Below are 13,021 nucleotides of genomic sequence, written 5' to 3'. Positions count from 1 at the left end.
TTAAGCCCTCTAAGCTGTAGCCCCTCATCTGTGAATTATTTATAACTAACTCCCAGCGTTAGAAGAGAATCAGGCGTGTGTGTACATGCAGAGCACTTAGCCCCGAGCTGGGGCCTGGAAATCTCTCCATAAATGCTCACTGTGTGTGTGTGTGTGTCACTGGGGGTGGGGGGACTTATACCCCGAGTCTTAACACAATTCCTAGTGTCCTCCACTCTGTGATGTTTCTAAATTGTGGTAAAATACACGTAACAAAATTCCCCATCTGAAACCATTTTTAAGTGAATATTTCAGTGCTTTTCAATACATTCACATTGTTGTGTAACCCTCACCAGAACTCTTCTTATTTTGCAAAATAGAAACTCTGTCCCCATTAAACACTAACTCCCCATCCCCCTCCCCCAGCCCCCAGGACCACCATCCTACTTTGTCTCTATGGATATGGCTCCTCTGGGGACCTCGTATAAGTAGAATCATACAGTATCCGTCCTTTGGTGACTGCCTTATTTCACTTAGCAAAATGTCTTCAAGATTCCACATGGTGGCACATGAATTTCCTCTCTTTTTAGGGCTGGATAAGATTCCATTTTATCTATTTACCACATTTTGTTTATCCATTTGGCCTTCGATGGGCACTTGGGTTGCTTCACACCCTTGGGTGTGAATCACGTTGCTATGGAGAGGGACGTACAAATGCTCTTTGAGTCCCTGCTTTCAGTTCTTTGGGGTATATACCCCAGAGTGGGATTGCTGGATCATATGGCAATTTTAGTTTTAATATTTTGAGGGATCCCACGCTGTTTCCGCAGCGGCTGCACTGTCGTACTGGGAGGTCAAGTGCAAGTCATCTGTCTGCCTGAGAGATCAAGAAGGGGCATTTCTGCTGGAGAGGGTCCCTTCCATTCGTCTCTAGCTGGTGCTGCGCTTGCTTGTGTCCAGTCTATGTGAGCGAGGGCAGTTTGGCTTCTTAGAGGACATTTGGCAACGTCTAGGGACATTCTTGATTGGAGTGACTGGAGAGGGAGATGCCACGGGCATCTACTAAGTGGTGTCCAGAGATGCTGCTAAATGTCCCATAAAGCACGGGCAGCTCCTCCCCCACCTCCCTCTCCAACAAAGAATTCTTCATCCCGAGATGTTAACAGCGCAGAGGTTGAGACTCCTGTCTGCACCCGGCCGTCAGCCTGAACCAAGCACATCAAGGCACCAGGCGGAATCAAGGTAGATCCCACCTCTGGACCTCACACTCCCATCCTGAAGATGTCTGGTGCATCTGGGCTCTACCACAGGGAAGAGAGTGGTTGGTGCTGAGAGAAGGGTCTGAACAGGAGGCTTTGGGAGCCTGGAAAGAGGGAGAGATTAATCTGGCTGTAAAGGTGGATCTCCTGGTTTTCTCTTTAATGAGCATTTCCCTTAGATGCATTTGAAGCTGTGCAACCCTTGGCTTTAAGCTGCACGAGGCATGTTGCGGGCTGGTGACCAGGAAGGTAGAGGGTCCGGGTGGGGTGTAGCGGGAGACAGCGTTTTCCCCTGGCTCTGGGAGCCTGCGCCCTCAGCATGGCTCCTGCAGGACTGTTTCCTGTTCCACGCCCCAGTTTATAAGACCTCGCCGAGCATCCCTGGGTGGGGGACGGGGACTGGTCAGGACCTAGAGTGGATGGGGTCTAGACCAGGGCTCCATGGACAGGAGTTCAGGACCGCCGGCTATCACTCGTAGTCACTCGTTTATTGATTCACTTGTCCAACAAGTATCTAAATACCGCCTGGTTGTCAGCACTGGGCTAGATCCTGGGGCCATGACAGTGAACAAAAATGAACGGGGTCCCTCTTCCCAGAGCTTCCAGGCCACTGAAGGAGCAGACATTCATCCACTAATCGCATCCATCAGTATGTAAAGTACAAAGCGAGGTGAGACTTATGAACGAAAGAAATGTGTTTGGGGGGGTCTGGATCACTGGTCTAAGCCGGGGGCTGCAGAGGCTTCCTGAGGAAGTGATGCAGGAATTCAGGGTTCAGAGGAAGCAGGAACTTAGAGTGAACTGGAAGGCGGTGGAGGGAGGCCACGGTCGGAGGGAGTGTGGAATCATAAAGAGCCGCTGGTTGGGCCGTGGGCAGAGTGAGGAGGGCGAGCCTGCCTTCTCCCCGACTCCCTCCCCCCTCACCTGCTCTTCCAGGTGGGAGTGGGAGACAGGATCCACCCGTGAAGCGGGATTCTGGAAGGGTGGCACGGGTGGTGCTGGCCGGGCAGACTTTTGGTGGCAGGGGTGGGATAGCAGTGAGAGAAAGGAATTAAGGATGCACGGATGCACGGAGAACCCTTAGCTGACAGCGGAAGCCCTGAAGGGGAAATTGCTTCTTTATCCCAGCCTGGCCTCCACTGTGACTTTAGGCAAATCTCAGAGCTTCGCGGGTTGTCAGCACCGTGGAATGAATCATCGCGTCCCTCTCCACCTGGCTTGGCTCCTTTAGTTAAAAATGTAGACAGCGCTAGGTACCCAGGGGACAAGAGCAGAATAAGTTGGTTTTACGTGGCTCTGCAGGCCCAGAGAAGAAAGATAAATAAGAGGTAATTATGGTTATTAAGACTAAAGGATTTTTCAGGTAGGGCCAATAAAGAGAGGTTGAGGCATCAGGCTTGTGCCGTTTGCAGAGAAGGCTGGAGAAGACCTCGGTACTACTTTGCCGGGATGTGAAGAGGGAGTATGACTTGGAGGATGTCATATTGCCCTCCGCAGCTTCAGTGACAGCAAGAGCAGGAAGCCGGTTTGAGACAGAGACAAGGAATAGGATTAGAGCATGGGAAGGACTTGGGGTCAGAAGTGCTGCTGGCTTCAGGGATGGCGCCTGAGGCGGGCTGTGACCTAGCTCTTCCTGGGTAATGCTAACAAGAGCAAGGGTGTCCACGTGTGGGTGTTTTGGGCAAGAGGCGAGTTGAGGGTCCCACTGACTCTGCAATTCCTTTCAGCCCCTTTCTGGGTCCGGCACAGTGTGAGAGACCACATTTTAGAGATCACATTCAGGCGGAGGGTAGGGAGGGGGGCAGGATTATCCCAAGGAAAGGACTGGAATCTTGGGTTTTCACCCTACCTCCAATGTGATGCCTTTGGCTTCAAATGGAGCTAATGAACTTCCTGCTTACAAACTTGGCTCCATCCTCGCCCTGCATTCTCTGCCTTTGGCTTTGAGACCGCTGGTTTATGGATTGTGGATAAGCCAGAGATTCTGCTGTTTGCTCAGCAGATGCACATCTGGAATCCTTGCACACACTCTCACCTTCCTTTTTAAAAACCTCATTCCTATGTAATTCAGTGATTCTAAACGGCTCCCACATCATCCTGTCTCCCCACGTTGTAATGCATCATCGTCTCTCTCTTTTTTTTATTTTATTTTATTTTATTTATTTATTTATTTATTTTTGGCTGTGTTGGGTCTTCGTTTCTGTGCGAGGGCTCTCTCTAGTTGTGGCAAGTGGGGGCCACTCTTCATCGCGGTGCGCGGGCCTCTCACTATCGCGGCCTCTCTTGTTGCGGAGCACAGGCTCCAGACGCGCGGGCTCACTAGTTGTGGCTCACGGGCCTAGTTGCTCTGCGGCATGTGGGATCTTCCCAGACCAGGGCTCGAACCCGTGTCCCCTGCATTGGCAGGCAGATTCTCAACCACTGCGCCACCAGGGAAGCCCCATCGTCTCTCTTAATGCAAGTACCTGCCAAATTAATGGTTATGGCTTATCAGCTAGAAGGGTGCCTGAGGGTCAAACCGAGTGTCTCGCAAGTTACGTTACGGGCTTTCAACACCTGCCAGCTCTTTTTGACTGTTCAGATGGGCGTGTACCTTCCTTCCTGTGGCCCCGTGGTTCTTGTCTTCAGCCGTCAGTCACTTGCACAGTGGCAATTTTGTGCAGTCATCCCTCGGGGAACTGGGAGGATGGGGGAGGGTCAGCTGGGCTGTAATGAACTCCCTTGGGGAGTCTTCACTGGAAGGTTTTGATTATTAGGGTAGAAGAGGGTACTTGCTTCAAAGATGCAAATTAACGTTGGCCTGGGGCCACCGGTGCATCAGGCGGAGGCCAGAGGGAAGCATCCGCAGCTCAGCCACTTTGCTCCTCATCCATCAGTGTCTGCCCTTGTCTCCCTGCGTGGTCCGGCGCAGCCCAGGACTCAGGTCCAGTGACCTCACACCCCATCTTGGCCAACTCCCTTTTACAACACAATTCTGTTTTTTTTTTTTTTAAGTTTTTTTTTTTTTTGATGTGGACCTTTTTAAAAATCTTTATTGAATTTGTTACAATATTGCTTCTGTTTTATGTTTTGGTTTTTTTGGCCGTGAGGCATGTGGGATCTTAGCTCCCCAACCAGGGATCGAACCTGCACCCCCTGCATTGGAAGGCAAAGTCTTAACCACTGGACCGACAGGGAAATCCAACACAAATACTCTTCTCCATACCTTAAGCCAGTGGCAGTTCATGTCTTTTCAGGAAGTAGTTGAGGGCCAGCAGGGAGCAGGAGTGGGGGGCAGGCTGGTTTGATGGGTGCGTGTCACCCAGTGGCCTTGTCCGGCTTCCCTTCAGAGCTAAAGGACCATAGTGTGTGTCCACAGAAACTGCAGCCCTGGGACATGAGTGGCCTCCATCAGGGAAGGCTTCTGAGAGTGTGACCCACACCTGCATGACAACAGGGGGACAGAGGGAGGGGCTTGGGCAGAGCAGGTGAAACCAGAGGGAAACCTGTCTGTGCCATTCACTCACTGAGTAACCTTGGTGGGTCTGTGGCCTTGGTGGGGACCTTCTGCTTCCCCCTTTCTTTCTGTACCTCCCTCATACTTTTTACTGAACGCTTTCTCTGTGCCAAGCACTGTGCAATATTCTTTACATTCATTATCTCATTGACCTTGACCGCATCGTGTCGTGCAGGTATTATCCTAAACAAGATTCAGTCCCATGCAGTTCTGGTCCTTTACAACTGTGAACAGTGCCAGCTTTGAAGTCAGACCTGGATTTGATCCTGGCCATGTCACTTACTGGCACGGACAGGTCATTTAACATCATGCTTCATCTATAAAAGGGGGATAATAATGCCCACTTCAAAGAATTGTCATGAGAATTAAATGCAAACATATATATAGTAAATTATATATAAATATAGTAATAAATATACACATATTTACTTATAAATCATCCAGCAAGTTGCCTACCACATGAGTAGGCAACCAAGAGATGGTGGGTGTCCTAATATTGAGAGGAGGAGAAGGGTGGTGAAGCTTCAGGACCCGGCTTCTGGCTTTTGTCGGGGGGCGGGGGCGGAAGGCGCTGCGCCCCTGGGCAGCCGTCCGTGATGAGCAGGGTTAACCAGCGCGGTCTGAATCGTTTGCAGAGTCTCCATAAGGAGCTGCCCCTCAGCCTGGAGGACCTGGAGGATGTGTTTGATTGCCTGGATGCTGACGGCAACGGCTTTCTGACCCCAGCGGAGTTCACCGCTGGATTTAGTAAGTTCTGGTGGATGCTGGGGCCCCAGGGTATGGGCTGGCCTAAAGCCGTATAAGGGCTTCCCTGCCCCACCAGCTCTGAGGGTCCATGGAGCACAAGCTCTCCTGCCTCCTGAAGTTTCCAGGCCGTGGGTCATTTGGTCTCTTTTCATGTGTCCGTCTCCACTGCTCACACCACTGCCCCCTCAGTGCCCACCACGCTGTCACCGCCAGGTCCCCTCCTACTGGAAAATGGCAAGGAACGGGCAGAGAAGCTCTAGCAGAAAGCTCAGTTTAAGAGGGGTGGGGGGGGCTGAGATGGGATTTCCAGCCTGTCCGTTTCTGCCGAGATACCAGTGGACCACAGAGTGGGAGGCGTGTATGGCTCGTTTCAACCTGAGCGTGGCCGAGTCCTCCAGGTTGAGGGGCACCAGCTTTCAGAGGAATCTGTAAAGGGTTTGAATAGACCAGGCGTTCTCAAGGTGACCAGGAGGAAAAACAACTGAGATCCATGAACAAGATAAAAAAAAAAAGAAAAACAGATGCACCATCAGATCCAATACTGATCAGGTATTGATTAGAACAAATATGGGTCAGATAAATCACCATACATCTGCCTCCTTCAAGGTGCCAGGTATTTGCCTGGCAGTATCTGATGCCTTTCCTGACCTTCAGGAATTTGTAACTGACTTGTAAATGTGAAGCACAGTGATGCCGGTGGCCAGGATGCCTGGGTGATAACACGGAGCACAGGCAAGCAGGCTGCTGGAGTGCGATGGGGGGAAAGGTCTTGTTGAGAGAAGAAATCAATGAAGAGATGATTCTAAGCCAGCCTTTAAAAGACTAAGAACCACAAAGGTGCCGTAGTACCTGCCATACGCTCTGCCTTTCCCAGATTCTGGCATCTCTGGCAGAATCTCATCCAAGTAGGAAAGACATAAAATCCAGAGCCTGGCATCCAAGGATCTTTGCTACAGGGAGTCTGGCCTCCCCTTTTCTCCTCTCAGCTGAACCTCGATTGATTCCTGGCAACTGAGGAAGCAAAGGTCTTCCTGGGTGAGTGTTGCCTAATCCAGATCCTTGTGCCCGTGCATCCCCCAGGTCAGTTCTTCTTCAGCCAGAATAAGGCAAGTCAGGAAGATACTGGTGAGCACCCGGCCCAGCTCCAGGAAGAGAAGGTGTATCAGACCAGAGGGGATGAGGAGCTGGGTGACATGGACAAAGATGAGGAAGCCCAGTTCCAGACGCTGATGGACAGGCTTGGAGCCCAAAAGGTTTTGGAAGAGTAAGTGGCGACCGTGATTTGGGGGATGGAGCCCAGCCTAGGGGCAACCTCTCCATCTGTTCTGTCCAACCTTAACGGCTGCTCAGCCCTCAGCCAAGCCCTGGGTCCCTGCTTCCAGCTAGGCCACTGGCTCCGTGCAGCCTGCCCTTGGCCGTGACCTGTCTGCGTCAGGGTCGAGGGCTCTGCCTCTGCTTTTTACATTATTTTCACGGGAAACACTCCTATCCCCTGATCTCCCACACTCCTTCCTCACCCCCCTGCTGTCCATAATCAGTACAGTCCTTGGCTTGGCCTTGCTCCCTGAGGGCTGCCCGCCCATCAGAGGGCTGTGCAAGGGTTGAAACCCTTGAGGGTTTCGGCGCGTCGCGCCTAAGGCTTTCCTGTCACCATCAGCTCACCAGCATCTCCACCGCCGCTGGGTCTCCGGGGCTGCAGTGCGTCCCACGTGCTGTGCTCCTGCCAAAGCCACCTTACACGGACGCGTCTGCACATCAGATCCCTGAGCCGAACCAAACCTGTTCTGGAAGCCGAGGTGGGAGGTGAACCTGTTTTTACCAGCCCATCACTTGGGTGATCAGTAACTCAGCTGAAAATTTTAGGTGGCCGCAACTTCGAACCAAACGTAATACCCCCATTTTTTTTTTTCTTTTTTGCAAAACGTGTTTTGTAAGAAAGAGACGCATAGATGTAAACCCAGATCTTTGCCATGAAATGAAATGAAATCAAGTGATGTTGTAGCTAGTGGAAACCAGAGAGTCGCCCGAAAAACATGGAAGAACTTCTGCCCCTTTGCCATCGCCTTTTGCTTTTTTGTGTTGGGGTCTCCAGGTCTTGGGTTGGGTGTGTGTTTCATGAGTGAGGGGCGGAATGGCCTGATGGTTGGAGCTGGTATGTGTGGAGCTTGGGAAGAAGAAGACTGTGGAGGAAAATGATAAAGGGGAAGCAAGAGAGAGGGGCCTTCACACAACATGCAGGCCAAGGAAGCATGTGTAGCTCCCAGCGTCTTTTAGGTTGTGGCAGAGTTGAGACAGCCTGGCAGAAGCCTGGGCAAGCCAGAGGGGACACTAGCTCCACTTCTCCAAGGACAAGAGGCCAGAGCCCAGTGACCATGCCCACGACCCCGTGAAGGCTCGTCCTGGAGGAGGGGGCAGGAGAGGGCAGTGTGGGCGAGCCAAGGCGCTGTCATGAAAGAGAGGCGTCTCTCTGCCCGCCCATCACTTCTGGGCCGCCGCCCTCCTGGCAGGGCTCTCAAATCAGAGCTCACCAGAGGTTTCTCTGAGGACGTCAGTCAAAGGCCCGCGCAGGGCCGAGCCAACACGAGAGCTCCTGGAGAAGAGAAGGCTCTGGGGAAGGTTCCAGGAGTGGTCGATAAAAACCGACACACAGAAGATGGTGCCCGGCCATTGTCATCCTCCTTGAAGTTAAACAAGAAGGAAGTGGGCTTTTGCTGCAGCGTGAGGGAAAACGGTCCAGACTGTAGGACCCCAGAAGAGGAAACAGAGGAGGCTGGAAAACTTCAGAGGTCTTTAAAGATCTCACCGACCAAGATGGTTTGTGTGCTGTTCTGGAAGCAGGGAGACGGATGGACTGACCACCCAGGACCCTTTCTCACCCTGCACCCCTGTGTCCTTCCAAGAGAGTGGCCTTGGCTTTGTCCGGAAGTGGTAGACGGAACACCTGGGCTCCCGGCTTTTCTCGGTGCTTCGACTGGCTGAGGGATTTGGCAGCTAATCGGCCTTGGCTTATTTTTCATCCAGTGTTGAGAGACTTATCCCTTCTCCAGAAATCTGGCGGGGGTGGGGGGGTGATGTGGCCACGACTAGGAGGTTCAGATAGCTTTGGAAGAGCGTCAGATAGGTCTGCAAATCTCACTGGAGGCTCTCACCCTAATGGTTCTCTGCCAGGCTCCAGCAGGAACCCAGGGGATGGGAACAGACAGACCTCGGCCAGCAAGGTGCATTTGATTTTATAAGGCATTTACCTTATGAGGGGCAACCTGCCACAGTGATGGGAAGTCATCGTGGTATCTCCCAGAGACCCTTTATCTCTGAACCCTTTGTGCAATCCCCATGTATCTACAGCCCAATAGAGCCACAGCCACAGCGTGTTCTGTATGGGGGAAAATGGAAATTATTCTGGGAAACAGGAGGCTCCTTACCTCCCCTTCTCTCGTTTCCTAGATCTCTCATGTCATCCAGATCAGTGCTAGGTTTTCAACAAATAATAAATACTTGTTGGGTGGATGGATGGGAGGATGGATGGGGGATGGATGGATGGTCTAGATGAGTTGGGAGATGTTTGGATGGAATGGAGCAAGGGAAGGAAAGAGGGAAGGAGGGATGATTGGATAGATGATCAGATAACTGACCAGAAGTAGGTTCATTTCTCGGTGAGCCTCTTCTCTGCTAGGTGTGGAGAGTAACATTTACACCCCAGGCACATTACTAACATGGCACTATCAAGTATCACTTTTGAGTAAAATTTCTCGGATATAGTGCTTGTCACACAGCACAAGGATTTTATTCTTTATCCTGAGGGTCCCTAGTTGTAGCTACCTTCAGATGAAAGGGGTTTTAGAATTTAATGAGTGAAATCAGGTCACCCTCTGGCTGTCTGTTTGATCACTGGCTGTAGACTGTTGAGTTTCTCCAGAGGCAGAGCAGGTCCATGGGTGTGCCGCCTCCCGGCCCTCCCCTCCCTGATCACCGTGACCCGTGTGTCTCCTCCGCTGAGCGCCAGCCTGCCTGTTGGGGAGGGAGCGGTTCTAGGCACGTCCCTGTGTGTCTGTGCCTCTCTGCTGGCCTCCATCCTCCCGACTCTCCACCCGTCTCTCCGTGCGTGCACACACACCTCTCAGACCTGCTCCGTCCCTTGCTCTCTCCTGTCACCACGCCCGCTGCCTCCAGGCCCCAGTGGGCTGCTGCATCTTCCCTTCCTCTCCCTGCGGTGACAGCTGCCTCCTGCCATCCAGCAGATGCCACGTCCTTCCCTCTCAGCCGTGAGGCCCGTCCTTCCTGGGGCGGCAGGCTCGCTCCTTCAGCTCCACGGCATCCGTCCTCCCGCGCGCTGGGCTCCTGTCCTCCCGCTTCCTCCTGGCGTTTGGAGAGGCTCCTGGCCCGCGGCTCTGTGTGCTCCCCGCCACCAGCTCAGCGCGGGAGACAGAAAGCAAGGCTGTTGAGTGTGGCCATTAGGAGGCCAGCATGACTCCCGGCTTCATCACTTCCCAGCTGAGTGACCTGAGGCCGCTCACCTCCCCTCTCTTCATCCGTCCCCTCACCCGTAAATGGCGGTGTTAGCGGCACCTGCCTCACTGGAAGGTCAAATGAGCAAATGTGCATAAAGCAGCCAGCATGCGGCAAGCGCTCAATAAATGTCAGCCACTGCTGTTCCTTACTGACGATGATAATGATGCTCTAGCCATTGGCGTCACACCTGGGACCTCCGTGTGTCCCGTGAAGCCTCACGGCCACGCTCCCACCCTGATGCTCCTTTTTCTCTCACAGTGAAAATGACGTCAAGCAACTCTGGCTGCAGCTGAAGAAGGACGAGCCTCACTTACTGTCCAACTTTGAGGATTTCCTGACCAGAATCTTCTCGCAGCTCCTAGAAGCCCACGAGGAGAAGGACGAGCTGGAGTGCGCCCTGAAAAAGTGGGTACCAGTCTCAGCCGCCCTCTGTACAGACGCGTGCAAACCAGACACACCTCTTCCGTCTCCTATTCGGTGATGCCGCCTTACGACCATCCGCCAGAGCGGGGGCCGGGCCCGGGGCTGTCACCGGGTATCTATTTCTAAGCCCCCGCTCACATTTATTAGGCCCTCGCCATGTGCTAGGCACCATCCTAAATTCCTCCACAGCCCATTTGGGTATTTGTCATTATCCACAACTTACCAACGGGGAAATCGAGGCACTGAAAGGGCAAGTAACACGCCCCCAGAACACACAGTGTGTAAGCGGCAGAGCCAGGACTCAGAGCAAGATGGTCTGGTGCCCGAGACCCATTAGAAACCACTCTGTCTGCCCCGGGGCAGTAAGGCCCCGGCCTATGGGACCTACCCCCATCCCTGGACCAGCCCCCGGCCCTCCTGCCCTCTCACTCCCGTCATGGTCTTCAGTTTGTCCTGCTGCCCTCTTGGCCCTGGGGTCTCTCCAGATACTCGGTGCGTCCTAGAACCCCTCGTGCACTGGAGGGCGCCGCACCAGGCAACGCGCTCGGGCCCTGCAGACACTGCTTCGGAGCCAAGCCCGAGTTGGCCAGGCCCCGGGCGCCGCCGGTGCGGGCCCGCCAGGTGGGTGTCCCTTGGCCTGTGAGGACGAGTGTGCCAGCGGGGCGCTGTGCTTGTCCACACTCATCAGCGAACATTACAGCAAGGAGCTCGATTTTGTGACCCACAGGGTAACTCAGGACAGCTTACCGTCCTGAAGCCTCAGCCAGAACGCAGGCTGGGTGGGGGGCGAGATCGGAAGCACCCTGAGGAGGTCCTCCCCGGGCCCCTTGTCCCACCCGGAGATTTGCTCATGTTCCATAGGAATCCTCAGCGATTCCAACAGAGACCACAAGAAAGCACACAAGCCCCTAATATAGAGAGAGATCACCACGTGTGCGGACCGCTGCCCACGCACCACCCTGAGCTCCCTTTCATCTCACGCCTCCTCCCCATCAACTCTAAAATAACTTGCTGAGGCCCACTGGGTATACACAGATCTGGAAGAGGACCTTTAGGACCCTGAATGATGAGAAATCGTGGCCGTGTGGTGCTGGAGGGAACACGGTCGGGCTAGAGGAGTGTTCAGAGCATTCTGGGGCGAGGCTCCCAGGGCTGGGAGAGAGAGGGGTTGAGGGTATACGCTATAGAGCCTTTAGCTGAATAAGCTGTGAGTCAGAGCTGAGTTCGAATCTTGGTTCTGCTGCTTACTAGCTGTGTGACTTAGGCCAAGTTACTTAACCTCTCTGAGTTGCAGCTTCCTTATGTGTAAGATAGGGGCGGTAATACCCGTCTCATAGACCTGTGAGGATTACATGTCAGCATTTAGAACAGTGTTGGCACTTAGTATTTGATGAACGTTAAAATAATAACATTTATAACTATTTTAAATAACTATGTCGGTGAGTCTTGGAGGATTTGCCTGGCTGAAGTGGAGAGTTGGAGGTGAAGTATAAGGATCCGTTTATCCTTCCAGACAACACAGCGTAGAACTTTGCTGTCGAAGTCTAGTCTACGGACCAGAAGCTTCGGAATCACCTGGAAGCTTCTCAGGAATGCAGAACCTCAGGCCTCGCCCCAGGCCTACCGACTCTGCGTTTTAACACGATATCCAGGTGTCTCTTGTGTGGATGTGAGAAGCAGGCCCAGGGAATCAGGAGCTCTGGGTCAGAGTCATGTTTGGCTCTCCAACCAGCTAGCTCTGTGACCTTGCTGTGGTCTCTTGGCCTCTCTGAGCCTCAATTTTCCCATGTGTAAAATCGAGGCTTATTTTCTGCCCCTCACCACCCCCCTCTCTGAGTCCAGCACTGATCACCCCAAGGGGCCACAGTGAAAGTCAGGGGGCACCCCCAGAGGGGACGGCTCCCTTGTTTCATAAGGAGACGAGGGCCTGAATGCCTGCAGTGACCCAGCTCAGGGCCCAGAATCTTACCTGCAGGGGGCCCCTCTGCTGGCCTGCACCTCCGCAGGGAGAGACTTACGGCAGAGCCTCTTGGGCCATACATCCATCTCTAAGTGGCCTCCATTCGTGTTTTTGTTCCAATTTAATGATGGTTAAAAAGTTCTTGAGCTGAAAGTCAAGGTCACTCTCAGCTGCATGGTCGAAACTAGCTCAGCCAGGAGTTCCAGCCGTCTGTGCCCATGCTCCGTTCATATGCCTGCCAGCTACCCCTGCCCCAGGTCAGCTGATGGGGTCCACTCCGGCCGGGGGGCTCGGGTGGGCTTGGGGGTCACTGAGCTCTCTGGCAGTCCTTTTCCCAGAGACCTGTAGCGAGCAGAGCACTGAAACAGGAGACAGGAGAAACCTGAGGTCCTGCCCAGGCACTGCCACTGACCAGCTGTGTGACCTCAGGCAATGTGCTTTACCTCTCTGTGCATCTGTTTCCTTACCGGCAACATTCGAGAACGGGATTGGTGTTGTTCAAACTTTCTGATTGTGACTGGCCAGAAGACACGCGCTTGACTTTGCAGCTCCCACACACTTGTGTGTGTGAATAACTGAGACAAAAGTTTCATGAAATGTGTTCACCCTCATGACATGTGACGGGCTCTGAGGTCTTCTCTTAGAGTC

General features: G+C 53.2%; 1 protein-coding gene across 12 annotated transcripts in view; it reads left to right on the top strand.

The window, feature by feature from the left end:
* CRACR2A (calcium release activated channel regulator 2A) overlaps nucleotides 1–13,021 on the top strand; it is a 165,754-nt gene that overhangs the window by 95,021 nt on the left and 57,712 nt on the right. For all 12 annotated transcript variants that reach the window (XM_082352878.1, XM_082352884.1, XM_082352879.1 and 9 more), the window contains 3 exons: nucleotides 5,370–5,481; nucleotides 6,562–6,745; nucleotides 10,249–10,395. In XM_082352878.1, coding sequence (XP_082209004.1) covers nucleotides 5,370–5,481; nucleotides 6,562–6,745; nucleotides 10,249–10,395 — 443 coding nt within the window. The remainder of the gene's footprint in view (nucleotides 1–5,369; nucleotides 5,482–6,561; nucleotides 6,746–10,248; nucleotides 10,396–13,021) is intronic.

Source organism: Balaenoptera borealis, assembly GCF_965194805.1.
Source record: "Balaenoptera borealis genome assembly, chromosome: 13".
NCBI lineage: Eukaryota > Metazoa > Chordata > Mammalia > Artiodactyla > Balaenopteridae > Balaenoptera > Balaenoptera borealis.
Note: the sequence above shows the minus strand (reverse complement) of the source record. Positions and strands in the feature narration are given on the sequence as shown.